The sequence below is a fragment of the Venustampulla echinocandica genome, assembly GCF_003357145.1.
Source record: "Venustampulla echinocandica strain BP 5553 chromosome Unknown scaffold_4, whole genome shotgun sequence".
Classification (NCBI taxonomy): Eukaryota; Fungi; Ascomycota; class Leotiomycetes; order Helotiales; family Pleuroascaceae; genus Venustampulla; species Venustampulla echinocandica.
The window spans coordinates 451,452-476,640 of NW_022474209.1; the positions used below are offsets into that span (position 1 = coordinate 451,452).

At 48.1% G+C, this 25,189-nt stretch overlaps 10 protein-coding genes across 10 annotated transcripts; 4 read left to right on the top strand and 6 right to left on the bottom strand.

Moving 5' to 3' along the window:
* Positions 1-11: 11 nt before the first annotated feature.
* BP5553_06443 (uncharacterized protein) lies at positions 12-1,168 on the top strand (the record flags this gene model as incomplete). Its single annotated transcript, XM_032015066.1, has 2 exons — positions 12-268; positions 442-1,168. 2 exons carry the CDS (start codon positions 12-14, stop codon positions 1,166-1,168), a joined length of 984 nt encoding a protein of 327 aa, XP_031868487.1.
* A 2,462-nt stretch (positions 1,169-3,630) lies between these two features.
* On the bottom strand, positions 3,631-5,227 carry BP5553_06444 (uncharacterized protein; the record flags this gene model as incomplete). Its single annotated transcript, XM_032015067.1, has 2 exons — positions 3,631-4,603; positions 4,662-5,227. The coding sequence occupies 2 exons, from the start codon at positions 5,225-5,227 to the stop codon at positions 3,631-3,633; spliced, it is 1,539 nt and encodes a 512-aa protein (XP_031868488.1).
* A 1,018-nt stretch (positions 5,228-6,245) lies between these two features.
* BP5553_06445 (uncharacterized protein) lies at positions 6,246-6,773 on the bottom strand (the record flags this gene model as incomplete). The annotated part of the gene is made up of 1 exon (XM_032015068.1): positions 6,246-6,773. One exon carries the CDS (start codon positions 6,771-6,773, stop codon positions 6,246-6,248), a length of 528 nt encoding a protein of 175 aa, XP_031868489.1.
* Positions 6,774-8,571: 1,798 nt separating this feature from the next.
* On the bottom strand, positions 8,572-11,482 carry BP5553_06446 (uncharacterized protein; the record flags this gene model as incomplete). Its single annotated transcript, XM_032015069.1, has 3 exons — positions 8,572-8,827; positions 8,886-11,308; positions 11,369-11,482. 3 exons carry the CDS (start codon positions 11,480-11,482, stop codon positions 8,572-8,574), a joined length of 2,793 nt encoding a protein of 930 aa, XP_031868490.1.
* Positions 11,483-12,130: 648 nt separating this feature from the next.
* Positions 12,131-13,204, bottom strand: BP5553_06447 (uncharacterized protein; the record flags this gene model as incomplete). The annotated part of the gene is made up of 4 exons (XM_032015070.1): positions 12,131-12,254; positions 12,324-12,548; positions 12,616-12,680; positions 12,749-13,204. The coding sequence occupies 4 exons, from the start codon at positions 13,202-13,204 to the stop codon at positions 12,131-12,133; spliced, it is 870 nt and encodes a 289-aa protein (XP_031868491.1).
* Positions 13,205-13,522: 318 nt separating this feature from the next.
* On the top strand, positions 13,523-14,864 carry BP5553_06448 (Thiolase-like protein; the record flags this gene model as incomplete). Its single annotated transcript, XM_032015071.1, has 2 exons — positions 13,523-13,660; positions 13,719-14,864. The coding sequence occupies 2 exons, from the start codon at positions 13,523-13,525 to the stop codon at positions 14,862-14,864; spliced, it is 1,284 nt and encodes a 427-aa protein (XP_031868492.1).
* A 272-nt stretch (positions 14,865-15,136) lies between these two features.
* On the bottom strand, positions 15,137-15,726 carry BP5553_06449 (uncharacterized protein; the record flags this gene model as incomplete). Its single annotated transcript, XM_032015072.1, has 2 exons — positions 15,137-15,261; positions 15,309-15,726. 2 exons carry the CDS (start codon positions 15,724-15,726, stop codon positions 15,137-15,139), a joined length of 543 nt encoding a protein of 180 aa, XP_031868493.1.
* Positions 15,727-17,350: 1,624 nt separating this feature from the next.
* Positions 17,351-18,208, top strand: BP5553_06450 (Uncharacterized protein; the record flags this gene model as incomplete). The annotated part of the gene is made up of 2 exons (XM_032015073.1): positions 17,351-17,782; positions 17,927-18,208. The coding sequence occupies 2 exons, from the start codon at positions 17,351-17,353 to the stop codon at positions 18,206-18,208; spliced, it is 714 nt and encodes a 237-aa protein (XP_031868494.1).
* Positions 18,209-18,811: 603 nt separating this feature from the next.
* BP5553_06451 (uncharacterized protein) lies at positions 18,812-19,924 on the bottom strand (the record flags this gene model as incomplete). Its single annotated transcript, XM_032015074.1, has 2 exons — positions 18,812-19,371; positions 19,426-19,924. The coding sequence occupies 2 exons, from the start codon at positions 19,922-19,924 to the stop codon at positions 18,812-18,814; spliced, it is 1,059 nt and encodes a 352-aa protein (XP_031868495.1).
* A 1,182-nt stretch (positions 19,925-21,106) lies between these two features.
* Positions 21,107-23,713, top strand: BP5553_06452 (uncharacterized protein; the record flags this gene model as incomplete). Its single annotated transcript, XM_032015075.1, has 9 exons — positions 21,107-21,793; positions 21,853-21,897; positions 21,954-22,020; positions 22,110-22,335; positions 22,390-22,489; positions 22,544-22,668; positions 22,727-22,931; positions 22,977-23,130; positions 23,190-23,713. 9 exons carry the CDS (start codon positions 21,107-21,109, stop codon positions 23,711-23,713), a joined length of 2,133 nt encoding a protein of 710 aa, XP_031868496.1.
* Between the last annotated feature and the right edge of the window lie 1,476 nt (positions 23,714-25,189).

The following is a 25,189-nucleotide window of genomic DNA, read 5'->3' on the forward strand; positions in this document are numbered from 1 at the left end:
ATATATAAAACATGTATCACAAAAAGTCTCTGGTTTCCTTCTTTCCCATCCTGATCCACCTGGCTCGCTTCATCCTGTATACCTCGGCCACAACATCCCCTGCACAATGGGAATTGATCTCCCTCGCCTCGCGGAAAAACGCCAACTCTACCAGCTCCCTCGAATTCAATATCAAGCAGGATGATTACACAACAAGCTGTTCAACGGTCACCTGGACGCCCACTGGGTATCCAAGAGCGTGGAATAAGTGCCACAATGAGATGCTTAGGTGGCGGGTAGTGAATTATACCGATGCCGGGAGCTTTTCGCTGGACATTGTCCAGGTTGATGTAGATAACAGGCAAGTCAATCGAAGTTTCCCCCTTATTCAGGCCCGAATATAAGCTGTTTTTCATAAGAGCCGATATCTTGTAATTGCTTATCACTCACTGACATCCCCAGCTCAACGCCACCATCAATAACCATCACAAGGACTCCACTCTCCCTCAACTCAGCCGATACCTATGCGTATCCTAACTTCCACTGCGAAAGTACCGCAGACTACGGCTTAGAATGCCTTCTACTCTCCTCCTCCACAGCCATCGATCTCAAACCAAGCATCTCACAATTCATACCTGCTCCCTTAAAAATATACTATACCCTTATCCGCTCCTCCGGTTCCACTGGCGTCCAGGGGGCCTGCATATCAGCCTACACATTCTACATCCTCAACCCTTCCGTGGCAACTCTTGGTCCCCTGACTCTCGGCCACGCAGCAGATCGACAATGGCGTACTCAATGCACCACATCATGGGACTGCGATGGTACTGATCCATCAACAGAAGGCACATGGGCCTCATGCGCAGCACCGGCTTTCCAATTCAAGAAGAGCCTTGCATACGGTGGAAATCAATTGACCGACTTCGTGCTTAGCGTGGAGCATTCATTCCCTTTAATAATGGCGAGTTCTATCCGAGGAGATTCTACACCAGATTTGAAATTTCAGAATCCCGATGAGGCGGAGGGTTTGCAAGTTATTTTGAAGGGGAATGATACGCTTTGGAAGAATGGGACGAGCTTGATCTCTCTCCAAAGCGGCGGAATTGATCAGACTGGGGATTGTGATACGGGATGTTCGTTTAATGGCGTCGTGGCAAATGTGGATGTTGTTCAGGTCGAGATCGTCTAAGGGAAACAGATGGAAATTAATATGCTACTGCTAGGTTTTGTTTTTTGATTAGTGTTCTATAGTTTGACTTGTACTCAGGTTCAGGGAGTCTATAATTCAATGTGCGTACGATGACCCCACCTCCGATTCCTCGCATTGCTATCCATTAGATTCGTACTGTATGTCTAGGGAGATGTTGGAAAGTAAGTAGATGATATATTACAACTACGCCAATTTCTCAAAGTCAATCTTCAGTTGACAGTTGAGCAGCCCCTATGACCCGGGTATGCACAATGCTCACGAGGTATTCACAGACAGGCATATCCGAAAATCCTGCGTTGCCTAAGAAGTTCGCTGAAGAAGTCTGCCAAACAGTCGTCTTTCATCGGAAGACCCAGCTCAAGGATCGTGCGAAGAACTATAATCTCGAACTAGTGATATAATTGACGACCACTAAAGCATGATAGGGAATCCCGTTGCCCCAAGCTTCTTAGCATTGCTTAATACTTCCTATTAAGTACAGCTATCCCTCTATAATTTGGCTGTTAAGTAGTAGACTAGTGTCAAGTTGCATCGGCTTTTGCCAAATCATAAATGTCTGTCAAGTTCTATTGCCTTGCCAAGTATCAAACGTTCCCCTACTATATGTGCCATTTGTATATCGGTTGTCGCTGGGTGGAGATTAGCCAATACCAGTAAGTTATGGTACGTAAAGCATCCATGGAGTCAGATCCGTATGGAGGAAATATCGGGCCACCTTCACTGCCATAATGGCAGGCTATACATGTATTAGACAGCAGGTCAGAAACCACAACGTAACCGTCGTAAGGGCAGGCATTCTTGCTGTAGTACTCTAGGTTGATAGGACGGGTAGCGTGCAGGACGATGTTGCAGACCGGCGAGGAGGCTAGCGATGGTGACTATTGCAGTACAGGTAGCGAGTCTGTTATGGTTAGTAAATAGGCCCTACAAGTTATAGCTGTGTAGCTTACCAAAATGCTATAGCTAGCGGTAGTAGAGTGGGAGGGGAGGGGCAAAGGTGAGAGTCCGCAGACCTAGCGGGCTACGGATGTTAGAATTGGTTTATCGACACTCGAGTAGGCTGTAAATAAACTTATAGGATAGGGAGAATGGCTGGCTCTTCTCGCCTTCTCAACTTTCCTCTCTATCTTCTCTCCCGTCTTGGAATTCATCTTGCGGGGATAAAATGATCTAACCATGCTTAATTATAGCAAAAAGATGCGTGCGAAAACCGAGATGTGAGTGCAAGTTTAGTTACTTTAGAAGCATATCATACCCGAAACCCAATTTCATTCCGTATTAATAAATCAGATTATTAGAAAGGGAGTAAACTATTAACTAATGCAATTTGAGTGTACGGACAGTAAGACTATTTTGCGCTATCAATTATGGACTCATCTTGATCTCTACGACTGATAAGAGACGAAAATACTACCCAGGTACATCGAACCTTCTTGTAACTACATCAGCTTAAACCATTCATCAAATAATCTCAACAGATGTAACTTCTGTTGCCATGAAGCCGGCGTCTGAAAGGGGGCATAGAACGACGCTAACACGTTCGTAGAGATGAAGCACAGGATCTAAAACCTCGAGGAGTAGAACGATGTGTTGCCTGTCATGGGATTCATGCAGCTGTGAAACTGAGCCAAAGGAGTTGTCATAGCCAGATTCAACAAGAGAGCCATGCAAGCAACACGGGGCATATGCATCCCGGTGGCAAGCTGAACTGATTGAGAGGCCATGGCATGGGCAGGTGTGAAGTGGTTAGAAAAAGAAAAGTTAATCATTATGCTTTATTTTATTATTATTATTTTATTCATATCAAGGAGAAGAAGGAGAAAGCTTAGAGAAATAGATCTAAGGCTTATAAGCCGGTCTAGCTTACTAGCGACGAGATAATATTTACTATTTTCGTTAATTTAGGGGAATCAAGTATAAATAGGGGATAGTATTCTTGCAAGTATCACGTGATACCTCTACTATATATTTTCATTTCTTGTGAGCCAAGCTGTATAATAAACGCTTTCGCAACAACAGCTGTGGTGATGCTCAGCTCCTGCTGTTGCTTAACATAAGGTGGGTCAAACGACATGGGAAGATGCCGCGACAGAGATTGTTGCAGTAGTGCTCAACTCGCCCACTTTCATATCATGATGTGGATCGGTCTACTAGGATTTCCGGTAAAGGATTTTTTAGCCCCTTCTTCTCTTAACGAGTTAAGAGTATGAAGGCAAAAGTCTTTTGAGAGTCCGGCTATGAAACCGATTTCGAATTCTACTGTACCTGCGTTCATTTAAATCTTACTTCTTAAAGTCCCTTGGTTGCCAGCGTGAAGATCGCGTAGTAGAGGGATGGGGAAGAACATCTATCTAGTAATTGACAGACTCTCGAATTGACATACGCAATATAACAATTTAAATTGAATAGAGCTCTTACTCGCTTTCCAGCTCCTGCACCGCTTATTTAAGCTCGAGCGGTGCCTTAATAGCAGCTAGGATACTTTTAGCAGCTACCACTCGCCCACTGTCTCCTGTATTGCATATATCAGCCAACTCCTGTGCAGCTCGTTTCATAGCAACTCCAGGATCGCCCACAATTGCGTTCGAGAGCGCCGCCCCCAACTCCATTGCTGTCCATTTCGGTGCAGAATGCTTACTCCCCCACACGCCGATTCGGTGATACTCTGCCTTATAAGAAAAATCGTACGTGTCTAGCCATTGCGGGAGGACGACTTGAGGGACCCCTGCACAAAGCGCCTCGTTATAAGACGAGGCTCCTCCGTGATGAACAGAACAAATGGCATGACCTGTTTTTAGTATTGCTTGTGGCGAGGCATTTAGCCATTCTGAGATTCTCACTCTGTCCTGAGAGATCTCGGCTTTGAGCACAGAATAGATCCTCGAGCCTTCGTCAATACCAAAGGCTTTGTCACCTTTGGGTATTTTCATCTTCCACAATACTTGATATTTCGGATCAGACCCTTTGTTTTCTCCTTGATCTAAGATCACACGCATTGCTAAGGCCATCTCAAATGCGAGCTCCTCAGTGAATTCAAAGTGTGTACCCATGCAAATAAGGACAGTCGGACCACGCGACAGCCACATATCGAGCTCGGGATCTTGGTGCCGCACAGATAGAACGTCCATAACGATCGGTCCGCAGAAAGTGAGACGATGCAAGTGTAGATGCGGACTTACATCAAGTGGTAAATCAGTCTCAGGGCGAGAGTTCACAAGCATGCGCATGTCTTTCCATCGCGGGCGGAAGATATCCATAAGGCTATATGCTTCCACGTCTAAGGTAGCCTTAACGTATCTCCTTACAGAGCGAGCGTGACTGTCAAATATCACTGCAACGATAAGCCATATAAAATAGAGAATGTTCTTTGGTATCAGGTGCCATGGGACAGGATAATTATGGCCTGACCCGCTGCTGTAGGCAGTTCGTTAAATCGGCATCCGTGACTTGGGATATTGGAAGTTACACATACAATGGGAACTTCCATAATGCCTCTGCACGAGTTTGTTGCCCAGCAAGCGTTTCGACCAGTGTCTGCGGCGTCAGCACGATGTAGTTCGCTCTGACATGGCAACACGCTGCCAATGCGGGGCCGAAGTTGCTATCAATAACCGTGATATCAGGCTTGACTCGTTCAATGACCTCCCGAAGTGACTCGAATATCTGGACGTATTCGGGTCCGTTCCATGGTAACATTCCAGCCACGAGGCTGTGCACGATACGGGCAGACTCGGATCGAGCTGGCGGCACATCGAACGGAGATGAGTATCCCTCCTTGGCGAGCCTGATATGCAGAGCGTCAAATAATGGCTTTCCTACTATCTCGTGGAACTCTATATGGTGGCCAGAATGAGGTGACATCTCCTTGGCGAAAGCGCATACAGCTTCTACAGCCGGTTGTAGCGACTTGAAGGAGGCATAGTGCACCTTGACTTCGAAGTCGAATTGTAGCAGCGCCTGAGCGCTTGCTAGAGATACATTTGCTTGGCCGTGCTCTGAAGTACTTAGAAAAAGCACTGATTTGGGTTTTGAGGCCATGGAAACTGCCAGAGTTGAGTCTACTTGGTTGCTAGCGGGCCCTAGGAACAGGAAAAAGGTTTCGGGTTGAGTATAAACGATACTCGAACCAGCTGAAGTGAAGGAGCTCCTCATCAAAGAGCAGAAGTAAGCGAATGCAGGGATTTAAAATATTGATAGCTACTCGTATAATAGTACTAGTATACCCGAAGACATGAACTCAAATTAGAGAGCTAGCCTACCGCTCGCAAAAAGCCCTTCGAACTTAACCTACGGCATAAAAGACTCTAGACTCTTCTATAAGATTTAAAATGTCTAGGTTTTGTGTGAAACGTAATTTGCAGATATCACGTGATGTGAAATGAATTCGGACGAAAAACACTAGAAGAGCACGAGCGAAGCGTTGACAGGTGTAAATCAAAACTTTAACCGAATCTGGACTAGGTCTCTTTGTTTCTGGCCTGAAAAGGTTTCTGGGTTCTTTTCTTTTTTAGTAGCCTTCTTCTTTTAGCAAGCTAAGAAGTACGAAGGCAAAATCTTTGAGGATTGATACAGTGGGGGCCTGTCCTTGGCATTCCTTTCAGAAGGACTTCCTGGAGAAATGGGAGAGGGATTGGAGAGAGGAGAGCAGGGGGAGGGAATATGAGTGAGGAGATATGTGAGGAGATGTGTGAGGAGATGTGTGAGGAGATGTGTGAGAAGGTGTGTGAAAAGATATGTGAGAAGATAGATAAGACCGTAAGAAGATGGGTAAGAAGATGGGTGAGAAGAGAGGTGAAGACAAGAGGGAACCGGTCATTTATAGAATACGTAGCCCTAGGCAAAACGCAGAGGACGGCGTAAAACAACCTGAAGGCAGAAAGAGGTCCCACGTATGAAGACAGGCAGACAGGATAACTGTCTGGGAATGAGCGTACAGTGAAAACAGATTTGGGACCCCTGGCTGGGAAAGGGGGCCTCACTTTCAATCACCTCTCCTTCAGTTTTCTAAACTTCTCTATCAAGTTGTCTCTTGTTTCTTCGCTAGTGAGCAACCTATTCAGTATTCCTCTAGAATTCCTCTTTTCCAGATCGTTGCGTCTTTTCTCACGGTCGTTCCTTTTTTTTCTAACGTTCGTTGCGATGCAATCCTTTTTATCAAGCTCGTTCCGTCTTTTCTCGCGTTCTTTTTCCCACGGTTGTAGCGTCTTTTAACACGTTCGTGGCGTCTTCGGATATACTCAATATGCTTTCTGTCTTGAACCGACAACAGATCACCCAGGCCTTTGTCTCCATCTTCAGCTCTCTTTTCAGCCTCTGCAGTCTTCACGACCTCGCTCGCCGACTCGACGAACCCAGCGAGTTCTCTAGAGTGCTTGTAGAGCTCCATTAGTGACCAGCCTCCTAACGGTTGTGGCGGGCGCAAGAGCCTGAGCTCTAGCCTCGGAAAAGGTCTCCAGACTAGGGGTTCAGAGAACGTGAACTCTAGGTCCAGCAAAGGATTGCGGTCTGGAGAGTTCATGGTTGATGAGCTCTCGTCAGGTGGAGGTGGTGGTGGATGTTCTTGGTCGCTGCTTGGAGCTGACATGTTGCGAGATGGAATATTTGCGTCTTATTGAGGTAATTGTAGAGGTGATTGTAGTTGTAGATGTAGTTGTAGTTGTGAATGCGGATGTGGATGTGGGTGTGGTTGTGGATGTTGATGAGGAGGCAGCCTGGAGGTGATTGTTTTGGTCTGACCTGAAAGAGAGAGAAAGAGAGTTGTGGACAGAGAATATATAGAGGAAAAGGCGGTAAGTTCCAGCCGTATATATAACCCAAACAAGACGCGACATCCATGTGATTCACGCGGTAAACGAGGCGGTGGATATGTTGAAAGGGGATATTCTGAGAAGAGTGAGTCAGAGGACGAGCGGTGTTGAGCCTTGCCCATAATAGATAATGATCTGTTGAATAGATGTAAGTATGAAACTTTGCTCTGACTATTCCTTTCACCACAATTCCGATAGCTTATGAATATCGTATCGCCAGCAATTCCTTCGAAATAGCACCAAGCGTCAAGACATACAGATTTCATTATTAAGCCCCTCGTAACATTTCCCAACCTTTTCCAACCTCATTTCAAGTCCTAAATGTATTCCCCATTCAACTTACCAGCTCTTGTTCACCCCATTAACCTTCTTCTTGCTTTCATATCTTGATTCCATCATCCACGTCAAAGGCGCCAATAGCAACGCCCCCAAAATACACATAGCCGTAGCAAACAGCTGACCCAGCCAAATAATCGTAGAACCACCCGGCCAAAAGAATTTCACCACCTCGTTAGACTGGTACATGTCCTCCTGGGACTTGATATAATACTTATTGTCCTGGGCGACATGCTCGAGCTTTAGTTTGGTGGTGAGATGCGCATCCGCTTGGTACCAGGGGAAGAAGAAGAACGTAAAGATTTGCCGGATTTCAACGAAGAGGATGGAGGATTCTCGATTGTATTCTAAATAAGGTAATTAATTAGCTTGATTTTGTTATTCGGGGAGGGGGATAATGCGTACCGTTACATTCCACGTGCAGCACAATCCGCGGAGACAGGATCTTATACCACCGGTAAACCATCCAGATCACCCATCTCGAATTAATTTCCCCAATTAATGGGAGTGACAGGTTCGAGAAACTCGGTACGCGGCACAATGGATGGGTAAATGATGCATCAGGGAGGAAATACGTGTCGAGGGCGGCTTTCTGCTCGCTTGGTGATCCGTCGCATAGGCTGTGGATGACACTTGAAATCTGTTTTTCTACGTACCAGATTGATTAGTGATTCGTTTTGAGTTGCGAAGATATTTATACTGACTTGGGTGATCCATTTTGTTCGTTAGAAGAAGTAAATCCCTGGGTTAATTGATCTATGGGAGGAATTTCGTGGTTGAAGGGACCTCCGCGAGTTTATTTAAGCTTGTTGTGATGATGTCACTGCCCGCCGCGGTTAACAATTGCATGTGAGAGCGACCCGGTGTCAGGGATATAAATTAAGTGCTTCGAATTAATAACACAACACAACAACACCATAATATGCTAACATTTCGAGCCTTGAACCAGAGAGAAGAGTGAGGACTGTGGGCATGTATTAAATCAACGCCGCCTACCTATATAAACTATGAGTACCCAACCGACCAGTTCCAGTCACACAGCTCCGAGCTGGCAAGTAACTATAAAATACTATGCCACCAACCAATCGCCCTCCGTCTATGCATCTTGCTCCAAGTAAGTGCGCTCGACCAACCCAACAACCAAAGAAAAAACCGTGGGTATACTCATATGACATGGCTCATCGCGTTCTATTCTCCTTGGTGTCTTCTCATATTCGCCCTTCTGCCAATACCTTTTCCCTACTTCTGCCCTCCAGAGAAGAACCACGAGCTCCTTTTGTTGCTCGTAGCGCTGCTAGCTTCACTTTGAAGACCATTTATAACTGGGATACTCGCACTTTCGCCAGCTCCGCCGCCTCCTCGGAGGGGCTTCGCGATTCTACTGCCTGCACCTACAAAAGAGAAACCTTGTCCACTAGGGGAGCCGAGGCCGCGTGTGCTACCACTCTTAGCAGCTTCCAGGCGTTCTTTGACGGCCTGGAGTTGTGCTTCAAATCTATTGCCATACATGTCAGTACTGCATGCGAAATAAAATAGGTTTGGATAAAACAAACCTGTGATTCGCGGCGGTTAGTTTCTCCTGCGAGTCTTGTAGCAAAGACTCGAGCGACTGTATCCGCTCATTCCTCGCGATAAGCTTGCGCTCTGCAATCGCGACCTCCTTTTTCAGACTTCCATTTTGTTCAACAAGTTGCCGTTGCACGTGGGTAAGCTGTTCGAGATTTCGCTCTAAAAAGGCCATCTTCTTCTGCTGGGCACGGTTGTTCGACGAGCGCAGGACATTGTTGTATTGCTCTCTCGTCTCGTCCAAGGAGATCTCCAACTCAACCACTCTCTCGCACCTGTTTTGAAGATCACGCATGAGGCTCTTTTTCATAACATCGAATTCGGCGATTTGTTGTTGCACGGTCTTGCCATTGGCCATTCCAGAGGAGCCATTGGCGACAACACCACTCTTGACCTTCCGCTGAAGATCCTCGTTTACGGCCTTGAATTTCTGGATCTCAGCCGACTTTTGTGCTAAATCTGCCTTGAGATCTTCGACCAGTTCAATTTGCACGTCTTGTCTGTTTGATAAAGCTTCTGCGAGACGCTCCTTAACTTCAGAAACATCGGCTTCGCTGAGGTTTCTTTCTAGAAGTTCATATTCCCGATCGACTGCGACGAGGCGATCTTCAAGCTGGTCGCGGCGCTTGGCGCTGGCATCGTTGGACGATCCATATAGGGATAGCTCAGCTTGTCGAACAATCCCTTGGGTCTCAACTAATATTGCTTTGATATCTTGCAGCTCGTCTGGGGCAATGGCTTCCCCAGCCGCACTCTGCTCATGCAGCGCATCTACTTGATCAATGGCCTCCTTGATGGACCGCTCGTTATCGCTGAACACATCGCCACCCAGGTCAAATCCGGCCATCATCTTGGCCATTTTCTCGGCCTTCTTCTTCTCTTTCTCATCTAAGACGGCACTAGTCTCCTTTGCACTCATCTTGACATCGAGTAATTGCTGCTTGATTTCGTCGAGTTCGGCTGTGAGCTCCGAATTGGCTTCCTTCAAACCATCCATCGTGATTTGGGCCTCCTTGCTCTCAAATGTTAATCTCTCCAGCTGCATTTTGAATTCGTTAACTTCGCCAGTGAGCTTCTCGTTATCCTTGTTGGTCTTGCTATCATGCTCCTTCAAGTATGACGACTCCTCCTTCATTTCTTTGATCGATTTATCCAGGGTTGCGATCTGAGTTTCCTTTTCGGCGATCTGATCTTGAAGTTCATTTTCCCTTCGGAGGAACTCTTCTCGCTCATCCTTGTCCAAAGGTAATGATGGCGTAGCTGACCGTTCCGAAGCAACCGGGGTCTCGGCTCGGCTCTCCGTGGTAAGTCTTGATGGTGTAGAGGGTCGCTGAGGTCGAGATTCAAGTTTAGTTCCAGTTGTCCCAGCCAGGGCAGGAGTCCAGTTTTCCATCGGCACCGACTCTCCAGACCGCCATAGTTGGATTTCGACGTCCAAAGCTTGGATGTATTGCTCAAAGGTTGCGGTTTGCGTTTGTGCCTTCCTAAGCATTGATTTAAGTTCCGCAGGACTGATCTCGGCATTGACCTTGGCCTTGTTCTTGATCGCCTTTGCTCTCATACCAAACCTCAGCGTACCCAGGGTCTCAGCATCATTGTAACTACTCGGCGAGCAGTTGACGATCAGCGTTGTCCGACTGTTACCACCCAAACTTTCCTGCAGAATCCGAGTAAGTTTCGAGTCTCGATACGGGATATGTTGGGATTTGCCATCGGTAAGATTGTTGATGACATTACCCAGGGCACTCAAACTCTTGTTGATCTTCTTGGCTTCCTCAAGAGTCTGTCCGCTAGCACCAGTCTTGCCGACCTTCTCACTACCAGCCAAATCAACCAAGAAAAGTCGCCCGCTCTTCGCCGAGCCTGTCTCGACGTTCTTTTGCGTGACCGTAATGACGAATATGGAGTGAGACCGTGAGGATTCTTGGTTCATGTTGGTAGACGCAACGGCCCGCGAAGACCCACCCCTCCGCATCACCTCATACACCTCCTGTACACTCGAGACATATATCTCAAGCAAGCCCTTCACATATACACCCCTATTCTTCTCCTCGTGCACCGGCAAATTGTCGTTTTGGGGAGCCAGTAAATCCCGAATTCGTTCCATATAAATCTCCATATAACTGACGCGTACCGTGTACTCCATCGTGCCGGGACTCGTCAAAATACTAGCAAATATCTGCTCCACGATTCTAGGAATGACACCTCGGCCTTCATCGTTATCTATATCCGTGCCCATCATGGTATAAGACTTTCCCGCACCCGTCTGACCATACGCGAAAACCGTTCCATTGTAGCCGTTGAGGATGTCGTCGACCGTGGATCGGATGGAGAAGTCAAAGACATCTTTTTGTCGCGAGTTCATATCAAACACGCGGTCAAAGGTAAAAGATCCCGCGGCTTCTTTTGACTACACGCAACCGTTAGCATCTGTCTCACCCGAGACGATCTCTATATGCAGGCTGCGTACATCCAAAGTGCAGGTGTCTTCCGCGTCGAACTGAACGATTGGCAGGCCGCCCTGCTCAATCTCGGTGCGGTTCTGCGGGCGGAACCGCGCCACGACCTTGATGCTGTTCGACATGATCGCGAGTCGTGGGCTATCCGGAGACGATCATATCACAGGTGTAGGTACACAGGAAAGGGGTCGAGCGTTTGGTCGCGATGGAGATGGCGTGGCAGATTTTGGGGCGCGAGGCATCTGGCGATAAGGGGAGGTTGAGATTGCAACTTGTTGACACACTCAGGCACTCTCGCGTAGGTTTGCATTACAGTCGATTTCGCGTGGCAGAACCAAGTACCGAGTAATTTGCCCAGGAACAAAGCGTGGACCAACAGGAATGCGGTCTGCTGTCTGCTCCACTCTGCGGCCTGGGATTTGCGTGCTGTGCTTTGTAGTCGAGTATTCGAGTATTCGAGCATTCAAGTCCTCGAGTACAGTGCTTTGCACTTCAACTGCGAAAGACAAAGACGAAGAATGCACAGGTCACAAGTCCGGCGCATCGTGATAATAACAATGTCAGAGTAATGGTTTCAATGACGCTAAATAGAACGCTATGCAGGTTGTAAAGGCCAACCAAAAGTACCCTTCCCCTATAAATTACTCCTTGAATTTCAAAAAGCCAGGCCAGACCAATCACCAGAGACCATGTCACCGAAGACGCCCGTCCCGTCATAATGCATGTGCAGATTTAATTCTTCCAGCGCAGTTGCAACTGTCCAGACACACTTATTAGTCGTCCCAACTCTTCTCCACCGATTCCCGGACGCGTTTAGTATATTCTCGCTTGTTGTCCTTGTACAGGTTCGATGCCTCGACGTTGGCTGGAGAGCTCGTGTTGGGATCGTTTAACAGACTGTCATGCAAGGTTGGTTAGCAGACGTGATCTCAGGGTACCAATGCGTTTCCATAATAGTTTTCGCACCTTTGGATACTGGTCAGAACCGCGGCCACATCGTATGTTGGGCTCCAGCGGTTCTGCAGGATGTCTAGACACAGCTCGCCGGTCGCGTATACATTTGGATGGAACATCTGGCTGATGAACTTGACGGCGGGAGGCTTGTTGGGGTATTGCTCCTCAAAGTGCATGACGAGTCGGAAGGTACCGTCTTCGAAGGGGGTGTCTGCTGGTCCGATGATGACGGCGTTCCTGTTGCAATAGGGGTCAGTCCTGCGTCGCGATCAAGACGAATCCACCTTAGAATGGAATTCCGTACCAGGTCATAACATTATCAGCCACCGGAGATGCAGATACTCCAGCAGGAGGATCTGTTTGCATGCGCTTTTCGTGCCATCAGTATCGAGACTGCATGTCATCGAGTGCTAGGACCCATCTTGATTGCCACTCACCTTGAAGTCACGCATTAATCGACGGCGCGCTGCAGTAGACATGCTGGCTGAGCTGACTTGGATTCGAGGGTGAGGAGTATGGGGAGATAGTCGGGAGCGTTGAACCTGTGAAGGTCGCGTTCTGCTTGTTGGTTCTTGGTTGTTGCGTGTGTTTGTGTTTTGTGGTAGTGGGGTACAAGTCGAAGACGCCCCAGCGAGAGAGTCAGGATCACCGTAACAATGCGAGTTGCCGGTAGCGGCAGCTGGCAGATAAGATCCGTAGATTCTGCAAGGGCCCGTCTCCGAATCGAAGCTGAGTAAGCCCAGAGAGATTAATAACGTAGGAGGATGGTTATTTCTCAAGGAGACTAGCAGACCAGTTACAATTAAAAAGGACTTTGCATAAAGTTTGTTGGTGAGTATTTCGTCCTTGAGTAAATGTATGACATGTTCGTTGACGCCCAAATCCAGACGCATGAAGCGCCAAGACGCGGAGAATCCGCGGGCAGGGGGTGCAAGGAGGGATCCAGGTCACGTGGAGATTGTCTGTCGCTTCCGCCCCGCTCCGCTCCGCTCCGTCCGTGCCCGCCACCGCTCGGCTTAAAACGTGATGATTAACCTAGGCAGTGCGGGCTTCAGCTGTAAATCGTCCCGGAGCTATCCCCCGCCTGTTTCCTATCCGCTCCCAACTCTTTTTCCCTCCTACATCGTCCGGCCTCATTATATTATTAGCTTTTCCCAAATTTAAATACCCATTCTGCTTACTCCTTCTTCGTCATGTCTTTACGGTACACCATGTCCGCCATCCGTAATTCCTCAGCGCCAAAACAAAGACTAGGTCAAGTCCAACGGCATTTCAGTGCTACTACCTCGGCCAGACAACAGATCCAGGATGCTTATATCTTGAGCGCCTCAAGAACGCCCACAGCAAAGGTTTGTGTCCCGTACTGTCTTCCAGCTTGATTTTTGACTAATAAATTCAATCTTATAGTTCAATGGATCTTTTTTAACTGTCTCGGCGCCCAAACTCGGTGCAGTGGCAATTAAATCCGCCCTTGAGAAATCCAAAGTCCCCGTCTCCAAAATCACAGATGTCTACATGGGCAATGTCCTACAAGGCTCCGTCGGACAGGCTCCGGCCAGACAGGCCGTTATATTCGCTGGGCTACCTAACACCGTCGAGGCGATCACAATCAACAAAGTCTGCGCATCTGGACTGAAGGCCGTGGTATTCGCCGCTCAAAACATCCAGCTCGGTCTGGCGGAGGCCCAAATCGCCGGAGGAATGGAGAACATGTCCCAGGTGCCCCTCTACGTGCCTCGAGCCAGCGGCCAGCCTGCATTCGGCAATGTCACAATGGAGGATGGGCTAATCAAAGACGGGCTGACGGACGTGTACAATAAATTCCACATGGGCAACTGCGCGGAGGCCACAGCAAAGAAGTTCGAGATTACCAGAGAGATGCAGGATGACTATACCAAACTATCATATACCCGGGCGCAGGAGGCATGGAAGAATGGCGCGTTCAAGGAGGAGATTGCACCTGTAACGGTTAAGGGCAGAAAGGGAGATACGATCGTCGACACCGATGAGGGTTTCCTAGATGTTAAGTTCGATAAGATCGCAACGCTGAAGCCAGCGTTTGTCCGGGACGGCACCGGAACCGTGACAGCAGCCAATTCGTCCACCCTGAACGACGGTGCCAGTGCACTCGTGCTGGGCAACAAGGCTATTGCGCAAGAATTCGGTAAAGGATCTCGAGTCCTGGCTAGGATTTGCGGATCCGCCGATGCGGCCATTGATCCTGTTGATTTCCCCGTCGCGCCTGCGAAGGCCGTGCCTCTGGCTTTGGAGAGGGCTGGTATCACGAAGGAGGATGTTGCTGTTTGGGAGTTCAATGAGGCGTTTGCGGCGGTTATCAAGGCCAACGAGAAGATCCTCGGGCTGGAGGGCGCCAACGTCAACCCGCTTGGAGGTGCTATCTCTCTAGGCCACGCACTTGGTAGCTCAGGCTCTCGGATTCTGACAACGTTGCTGCATCAATTGAAGGTTGGCGAGTATGGTGTTGCCGCTATTTGCAATGGAGGTGGTGCGGCTACGGCGATCGTGGTACAGAGGATCGAGAGTGTTGAGTAAACTGTATCATAGCCATTTACGGAAAAGTCTAAGTAGAAAACTTTGTTCAATATCAAAAAAATCTCACCCTGTGTTTGTTCCCTGTAAATGCAAAGAAGAAGTAGTAATTTCAGCCGAAAAGGAAACTGATTGTATTAGGAACTGATATAAAGAGACTCGAGAATCGAGTTGCATTTCACGCCAACCGGAAATCCATGGCTTAAAGAAAAGTACAGAGAGTACGTGAAACCAGGACGCCGTATAATGCACCGGTTGTCCCATGACACATCCACTCATGAATGCCCATCCATTTCGCCCACCCCATCTTCGAGACCATCCTCTTTCAAGCTTTCAGCCTGTCCCATGTCGTCTAGCGAGTCAAATCCCCACCACTCCTCGCCATCCCGCTGCCAATCCACTCTTAGAACAAGCAACAGGCTTCCAAACAACAACAACATGCCAAACCTGCCAACAGTCCTCCCGCTACTCCAGTCCCCGCACCTGGTCCCCTGTTATCAGAATATCCCCCCTGCTGTCCCCCATAATAGCCTTGCTGTCCATATCCCTGCGGCTGTCCATAACCTTGCTGCTGGCCATAATATCCCTGTTGCGGATGGGGCGCGCCATACTGGCCCTGTGGTGGGTATTGCGGTTGCTGTTGATAACCCATTTGGGGGCCGGGGTTATAGTAGCCGTTCTGTTGTTGTGGAGGCCCATAGTTTCCTGGCGCTGGGGATCCCGTCTGTTGGTAGGGAGGGTTACCGTAGTAGTCTCCTGATGCACCAGCTGGGGCAGGAGAGCCAACGTGAGCGGGTTGCGGTTGCGAGGGGTGGCTGCTCTGGTTGTATGCTGGCGGGGAAGATGGGTCGAATTTCTGGGACATTTTGAGATGTGAGGGTTGGGAGATGTCCTCGTTCAAGAGTTTGACGGAGGATTCGTGAAGGGAATGCGAGGAGGAACGTCGAGGTGGACCGAGGTTGGCTCGTTCCTGTGTTGTTGGTTTCTTTGCTCTAGTAATTCGGTTTCGGCTTGGCTGCTAAGCGTACTCACTGCACTCCTTATTCAACCTTGAGATTTGCGAACACAGGTGGGCAAAATAAGAATCGAAAGGATAGTTAGAAGGCGATTTCGAGACGGGATTATCGCAGGATATTCTGAAACTTCAAAGCCGCCACGTTGACGTGAATGTCGCTGTAAGACGGGGGCGAACGGTGATTACTTCGAAGTGATTGCCGAGTCGCACACGATGTGGTTCTGATTATACGAGGGTGAACTTCCTCGAGAGGCTTGGAAGAGCTTGTGGTATTGGAACTGGAAAATATAAGAATTAAGACAGGAAGAAGAGGAAGTGTAGTAGTTACAAAGAGTTGACACGGAAGGATCGTTGCTCATTCTCGGCGGTCTTGTCTCCTCGTGTCTCCGACGTTACGAGTCTCGGCGGCGCCACAAGTCTGAGTTCTGTGTGGCTGAGCATGGACTCGTAATCCCCGTCCGGAAATGGATCAGATTTGGAGATCACATGATTCATTCCCCGTTTTGAGATCATCAATAACCTCTGTTTTGCTTCAGGAAAAACAGATAAATGAAGGTTGATATGTGTTATAAAGATGCAATGCCATGTTACTTTACCTGTTCTTGCGCAGTTCCGATATGCATATCATCGTCATTTAGCTGGTCGCTTCGTGATTCCCTGGCAGTCCAGGGTAGACACAGGACAGAATCCTCTTACTTCGTACTAAGTACATCTCCATTATTGCTCGTTTTGGGCAAATATCTACCATGCGAATGTGCAGTATCCTTACATGTATAGCGACCTATCTATCGTTCAAAATACTTCGGGATTGCTTCCAAATACAGACGCCTCTCCCAGCCTCGTCAATTACAAGTTGCAGTTTCTGTCGTTCGTCAACGGCTAAAGTCCCTGATTTGGTGCTCAACCAACCCCCTATTTTCAAGTTACAAATCAATTGGCCCATAACGCTACGTATTTTGAGGACATCCTTCCGTGCACGGTGTCTAGCCTTGTGTCCAGCCATGTTTTGAACCCTCCAGTTGCTGCTGCACAACGACGTTCCTTGGCTGACGTGAAGAGCGTGAAGTGTGCCTGTCCCTGCCTTTCCCCCTCCAACCGTTTCGATTTCTCCATCTTCCTTGATTCTCCCATCCCCTCCAACTACGACAAGATACAACAGAAGAAAAATACATCATACAGAATACAATTTCGTACCTCAACAACCTATCTCCCTCGATCTCAGCCGGCGATAGTGTCAGCGAGCAACCGTTGCTATCGCAATCGCGATCCGACAATCAGCAGCCAACTAAGCTCGGGCCTGGGATAAACACAAACATCAGGCAGGCTCCCTCAGCCCAACCACCATTGATTGCATCACGTCACACCCATCAATTCCCGTCGCAATCAGCTACAAAACCTGGTGTCGCACATCGCAAGAACGCCGTGAGTGGCATCCGACGTCCGAGTCGCAACCCGAGTCGCAGTCGCAGTCGCAATGGCTCCAATCCCGGCGCCTATATCGTTCGATTCCATCGCAGCGCTCACATCCTCCGCGGTTGCCAACATCGCGAAACGGATTCCCTCCATCCCATCCTCAAATCCAAACCCAAATCCAGATCCAAATCCTATACCTACGCGCACCACTACACCACTTTTGACGCGCATCCTTTCGGAAAGAGGGACCACAGACTCAATAATACCCACAACCTACGGCAGCATTAACAGTGGCCCGGGTAGTGGAACGATCGCGGGTATCGTCCTCGGATCAGTCTTTGGATTTCTTTTACTTCTATGGCTGTTCTACCAATGCGCGAACGTTGGCGTAGCTAGCTCCGCCGAGTCTGCCTATACGACAGAGACCGTTGCAGTGCGGGAGCGGAGGAAGAGCCATCATGGCGGTAGCCATAGAAGTCGGAGGGCCAGCGAGGTACGTTCTAATATTTCCCATGCTTTTTAGCCTACACCTTTTGAAATCGATTTGCGTGATATTCTTGTTTTTATGTATAGTTCAGTTCTACTCATAAAGAGCTTTGCGGGGAGCCTTTTCACTAACGGAGCCTCCCTCTTCCAGACAGTAGAAATCCGCAGCAATCGCTCGCCCATCCGCATCGTCCGCGAACCCTCGACCCACCGCACCGAGACGATTATTGTGGACGATCATCGGCGGGTACCCTCAAGGAGTCGAGTCAGTGATGAAGTGGTTGTGATTGAGGAGCATAGCCCGCCGCGGCGGAAGAAGAGCTCTAAAAGATCACGTGATGAAAGGGAGAGCGGGTTCAGGACGGTTGACTCGGGGGCCTACGGAGGCGTTGTGGGCGGCAGCAGTAGGCGAGGCAGCAGTCGGCATGGATAGAGGATTGATGATGTGACGAAATATGCGTTAATATAAATTCTATCTGGACCTGGGTCTATGCGGCGGCTGGAAGGAAGGGGGGATATTTTTGGTGTTGCGGATTGGACGGCTGGGAAAGGAAGGGAAGGAAATCTAGGAGCATATCATATGGTGGGAGGAACGGGTCACACTACCCCACACGCTAGAGACATGGGAAGGAGAAGGGACATGGATATTTGGTATGATATTGTACGACTGACACATGGGAAGAGACGGGCATTTTCAGTTATTAGGGATTTCCCTTACACTTCAGCGGAATTGATACCACTAAGGCTACGTTTAGGCCTTTGGGCAACTAGCGGGCAGCGTAGATACAGACAGGTAGCATGGAAGGTACATAAAGAAGGAATAAGGAACTATAAATTTATCGAGGCATTAAGTTTGATTATCCTTGTCGAACATAAACTACAGGGCATTCTCACACGTGACTATAACTTAACTTTGAAATTCATCATTGAAGCGAAGATAAAGGTAGTTGGTGGGATCAAGCTCAATTTGACACACTAATCTGGCTAACAACGCACAGCTCGCCAACTTTTCATCCGTAGCCCCGTAGGGCGCGCCCTATTGAAGTGTTAGGATGGCTGGACAGACGACTCTCCCCTTCTCTCGTTCGGTCGCAGTAGCTCTGACGAAGTTATGTGGTCCAAAGAGCGCTGCCTCATCCTCCGTTTCGGTTATAAATACACTCATGGGGTACTCAATGATTGCAGGCATGATGCTAAATTGGCTTATTGAGTCATCAGCAATATCCATATCCATGACATCTTCTCCATCCACTGCCATCAAGTCTCTGGAGAATGACGTTCCTAAAACAGGCGAGAGAAATTCGTAGTACTGTTCTGTCAACGGCAGTCGTGCTTTGAGCTTTAGCGAGGCGGTGAAAATCTGTAACACGACTCTGTGCCCAGGCTGACCATCCCGAGTAGAGCTAATCCAGTCATCGATCGCTGGCGTATGTTTCGACTCGTCTACAGGTACGATCAGAGGTTCTAGGGTAGTCAAAAAGCGGTTGGTTAAATCCGCTGCTTCGCTGGTGAAGACATGCCTAATTTGTTCTGGGTTTTCGTACATGAGCGACACCCAGGTGGCGCGATGGATATTTCTAAGGGTACTAAACCCATCTGAGACGTATCATTATAATCCACTTATCTTGAGGAGCTAAAACTCATACTTACATTTTGCTAGTATAACTTTCTGTTGAACGTCAAAAGACACGGCCTTGATGGATGGAATATCCGATATTCGTGAATAGAACACCCACTGCTGAACCGCCGCTGAGAACAAAGCTCGGAAAAGAGAGGCGTGAAGGGTGGCGAGGGCCTTTGAATCCATGGTTTCTGTGAATACAGCCTTGGATTTCTTCTCGATATCATCACCAAAAACAATTCCGAGCAGTTGCTTGAGCTCCTCCTTGGCATCTAGAAATGCTGATGGAAGCGTGGAATTGCTGAAGTGATCAATTGGGACTGAATCAGCAAGCCTTCCGATTTGGTATGCCACGAGATGGACTACTCTAGAGACCTCAGAGTCATCCAAACCCCAAGGCTCTCCGTCATCTCTAGGCAAGTCCAAAGTACCGGTGCGGCTTTCATTATTATCGTCGTCAACATAAGCGATCATCTTCTTCGCCATCCGGTCGTCAACATCATCGAAATGAATGTCAAGTCTTGCCATGCATCTGACTAAGTCTTCCTGTGCTGAATTGGAGATAGAAGCCCCTCTCCGCAAGGTACTAGCTTCAGCTATTGTGCACTGGTCACACAGGTGGGTTTCTGGGTCTTCGGTATCATTTTTATAGTAGCAGAAAATGTGCTGCCAAGTGGCACACCCATCGCAATGGATGCACGAGGAAGCATAGTGACTAAACGTGCATCTACACTCAATAGGGTCGTCGTCGATATTTACCAGCGCTCTTCGTTCCGATCGTCGAATATTGTCGTTCCCTAACAGAGCCTTGGATTCGTTTTTGTTGCCAGGGGATGATCTGGATAAACTTGATCAGCTCGGCTTCATTATAGAATGGTCGGGAATACACGCTTTTGCATGTCTTTTACAGTTCTTGCGATTTCCTGCAGCAGAGTCGGATCTAGAAATGGCAGTGTCCTAGGGTAAGCGCCGTGGCGATATAGGTCGACCAATTTGGATCCCTCCGCGCCTTTGCCATCCCATATACTATAGAGCTTACGGCCTACTCGAGCTGGTGTACATCCCTTGGAAAGGCAGTCGCTCAGTAGTTCTCTCGCAAAGCCCATTCCATGTTTTTCTTCTTCGAGAAGTTCTTGTTGGATTTCATAGATGTGAAGGTTCAACGAAGATAGTAACAATATTACATCTTCACGATACCACCGACCATGACTTGTGGCCTCGATGGCCGACATTTTCTGCTGGCAATGGCGTGCAGATGGTTGAGGTGAAAAGCTTCCAGCCTCAGAGCTTTGGGGACTTATTCTGGCTACTCGTAAATATCACCCACCCTCCGCCATTGATTCCCGCAACAAGCCGACCAAGACGGCCATTGAGGCGGCCATCCCCTATCAATGTGTCAGAAGTCTCAGCCACCAACAAGTGTACCAACATAATTTGATCACATTCTGCTGGAGATGCAGCGGGACCGCCATTTTTCTTTCCCGAGATCCCTGAGAATGCGGCGATATGGTACAGAATGGCCCTTGTAGTCCGCCCCGTGCTTTACGTTTGGTTACTTTCTTGGGGGCGAGGCAGCCTCCAGCCTTGCGCGACCTGCCAACCTTTTACGAAGTACCCAGGTAGTCTGGCAGGTTTATAAACGGCTGTATTCCCGACTCGTTATTTTGTGGGTTTTGAGTCTTCGCACGGATTACATCAGCCCCATTCAGTATGGAAATCCCATTCCGGCCTCAGCTTAATCGGAACGACGTCGAATACGAACCTAACCGTTTTAATGTTGGGGTTGATTTCGGCTCTACCTACTCAGCTGCCACATTTGTTTTATTGTCCGCCTCGAACAATCGCCTACTGGCGTCGGATATTAAGATGGTACTCTACCGAGCTGCTACCGGCCAAAATCGGGCCAATCACTGTGAGGTCCCAACTGTATTGCGCTACGAAGATATTTGTACACGATGGGGCTGGGATGCAAAGCTAGTCGAAGAGTCTGGAGATGCTCCGTCAGGGACGTTCGTCGACATGATCAAATTGCTTCTAGACGAAGCCGAGCTAACAGATGAGGTTTATCGAGACCTTCATCGACAGCGTGTGCTAGACAACATCAGACATTTGAACAAAACGGTCATTGACCTTCTTGTGGATTTCCTCACCCCGTTCTTCAAGCATATCATGAACTTTATGACTGCTAATGGCGACTACGACCCTAGAGACAATATCGAGCTAGAATGCACGGTTCCGGCGATATGGAAAGAAACGGCGAGACGAAAGATGCTGATAGCTATTGATAAAGCCGGCCAGAAGTCCGGGTTTGGATTTGGGAAAGCCGTCTGGTTCGTCTCGGAGCCTGAAGCAGCCGCATCTTACGTTCTGAAGATGAATCCAAATTGGCATTTGCAGGTGAGCTCCCTACTTAGTTTTATTCTACACAATGGTTTGAGCTGACATTGGAAATCTAGGAAGGTGAAAATATCCTTCTTTGTGATGCAGGAGGTGGGACAGTGGTGAGTGGGATTGGGATTGGGATGGATACTTGATGCTCAGCTCACTGCAATGATAGGATTTAATTACATATACTGTTACCAATCAGAAGCCCCTTAGAGTTCAGGAGGCTGTTGGCGGTACTGGTGAGTTTAACCCCATGGCCTCATCAATCTACCTATTACTAAGAAATTACCGCAAGGTGGTTTGTGCGGATCAAATTACTTAAACTCAGGATGTTTTGAGCAGACGCTTCAGAGGCTAGATCGCGCAAAGTTCGTTGATGGCAAGAAGTCGCAAGAAATGAAACTTCAGATAGCAAAGAACGTCACCCTCCACTTTGAGAAGTTCATCAAGCCCACGTTTGAGGGAGAAGGAGACCTTAAATATAATGCGCCAGTCCCACGGCTGATGGCAAATCCTGACGACGAGTTCAGAGACGACCTTATTACCTTCACACCGTGAGTTCACTCTTTACGGATTTTATTATCAATGGTTTTAGCTAACTCGTTTAGTGAGCGCCTGAATCTTATATTTGACCCTGTGATTCGCCAAGTCTGGGACCTCATACAATCTCAACTAGAAAGTGCTCGCTGTGAGAATTTTGCGGTTCAGGTTAGTATTTATTGTCAGCCACATATTTTGCACCTAGTTGACCCTAAGTTGCAGAAAGTGTGTTTAGTCGGAGGCTTTGGAGGGTCTCCAAGACTCCGAGGGTATTTGAAGGAAATGCTCAACGGCTGGGTCGCCAAGCACAGTCTGAGGTCAATCGACTTTTTCGTGCCAGATGCGCCGTTCGTCTAATATCAAGCCCTCCTATCCATGTACTAGCCAGCTAACACTCTTACCCAGGGATATTGCGATTGCTTACGGTGCCACCTTAAGATCCATGGATAAAAAGAATGGCGCACCTAGAAAATGTCGGTCGAGTCTTGGAATAGCCACGAGCATAGAGTATGACAAAAGCTCTGCCGCTCATAAGAATGCCACGCCAGAAAATTTTAGGTTCGTCAACAAAAAATATGTTTGTAACTGCCTGGACTGGATGTTTAAACTGGTTAGTATCTTTTTTATTATAGCTTTGGGATACTGAATCTTTTAGGGCGAGATAATCCCCCCCACAAAGGTGCTGCGAGAACGAACACTTCATCATAATATTGGTGTGAATGAAGACACCGTCACCTTGTACGTGATGGTATACTCCTCGAATACAAATAGACATGACTACTATCCAATTGACCATGCCAAAAACCATGGTAGGTTGAATCCGCCACCTTAATGCGTGGCTATCATTCTCATTCTCATCCCCGTCCAGATCATGTGGAAATAGAGAAGGTCGAGTTCACTCTTGACATGACGAAATTCAGGGACAAGCTAGTCAAAATGACCGAAAAGCAGCGTCGAACTCGGGGACCCGCACGCAAGCATCCTCAGGGACCCTCTGGCGCACAACGAAAGAGTTCTCGGAAGCGGGTTCCCACCACCAAGGCTTCTGATTCCCAGAATATCTCCGGGCCCACTGGAGATGATTCCAGCCCTCAATTATCCCCATCAGGGGTATGCTCATTGGATACCCCTTCATCACAAAATACCCCAGGAAGTTCGCAACGACGACAGCCATCTATACCGTCGCCAGAACCGAACCATGAAGAATCCTCCGCTTCACCTACTGATGATAATCCTACCCTTGAGCAATATTACAGTGTCGGTTACAAATTCGTCATGGAGGTGGACGGATTGATCATCAAGTATAGAATGGAGATCCCAGATGCGAATGAATGTGTCGAGGGGGAGATTAACCTGGCGCACATTCTTCCGCCTGGGTCATCTTCAAATTGAGGTTTTGCTCGGATCAATTTTCATGCAAGCATTAGCCCATCCCCATACAAACCATTTGTCCTCTAAAGAAAAATCCTACGTAGACAACCGCACGATTGCAAGCTTCAGTGTACAGTCCCATTATAAATTTTCTTACAGATGATTTCACCAGGCCCAAGCCACAGCATATACTGTCGAGGAGAAAGGAGGACCCTGAGGAGTATCACGAGGAAGCATGGATAAAACAACCAAATGATCATAGTCAAGGTATGGGGATCAATTTAGCGATGGTCGCGTTGTGGGATTATCGTCAGATGGTCATGTGGCTGGAGAAGTCTCAACCATGGGCTTAGTGCTCTCAGAGGAGGTGAATATTCAGGGCGCACTCAGGCAGTGGTACTCGGGACAACTAATAGTCACAAGATCCAGTTATTAATATAAGTATGGAAAGTTCAGTTGTATTGGTATTTAACCAACTGGCCAGCTTTTCCCTGGTCCAGCTGTGAAGCTGTAACTCTGATCTGTGGTCGCAAGTGTGTGGAAAACGGGGGATGAAAGCCAGGAGCTTATATGCCCAATTGGTCCCACTTATCCACGAAGTTAAAAACAAAGTAATAATGAGTGGTTGGAGTCGCCCCACCACAGTACGTTATTTACTGTCGGAACGAGTGCATATTTTTAAGTACACTATTAAGTGACTTGTAGCTATCCCTGACTATAGCTGTTTTGTTTCATATTTTCTAGACATTTCTCCCCTACTAGAGTAGAGCGGTACCTAAGAGCTTGTAATATTCAGCATTCACTAACCTTCTAAAGCCGACAGAATAGGATATTCTTGGAGCTTATAAACTTAAAGCATGTTTTTTGTTTATTATGAGTATACCTGTATACCTAATGCAGAAGGTAGAATGACTTATTCCAAAGGATTGGGACTTTGTCCGAGCCGTTGGGAGGCGGACAATTTAATTGGACGGTTTGCGGAGTACTTCGTTGTCAACGACTCTCCATCGGCCTCGTATTACTAGTCCCTCCGTAGTTTTAGTTCCTTGGAGGTTTCCCGATGTCGGAGTAAGCATTCGGCGTTTCTATTTTGCGGGGTGTAGACATCTCGACGCTAGTCCGCATCGGGGAGGTTGAAGGGCGCGCTCGTCAATCTGGTCGAGTCTGAGTCACCAACCAATAGGAGTCGCCGTTTGTCGGCTGCTGACTAGTCCATCATGGGTTTTATCAAGTTACTCATTACTCAATCCGCGTTTTTCGTTCTCTCCTCCCTTCTTCATCCTCATACAATTTTGCCAGTTCATTACGCCTTTCCATTGACTGGCGGTAGTTACACATTGCTTGCATCCGGTCTCAACAGCATACCGGCGCCAGCTGGTCCAGACGAGACCTCGTACAGTACAGTACAAACCTGTACTGGGCATCAGTCATCTAAAGGGCGGAGTTTGAAGCTTCCCCCGCCGTCATAGCTATCAAAGTACAACAATCGAGGTACCT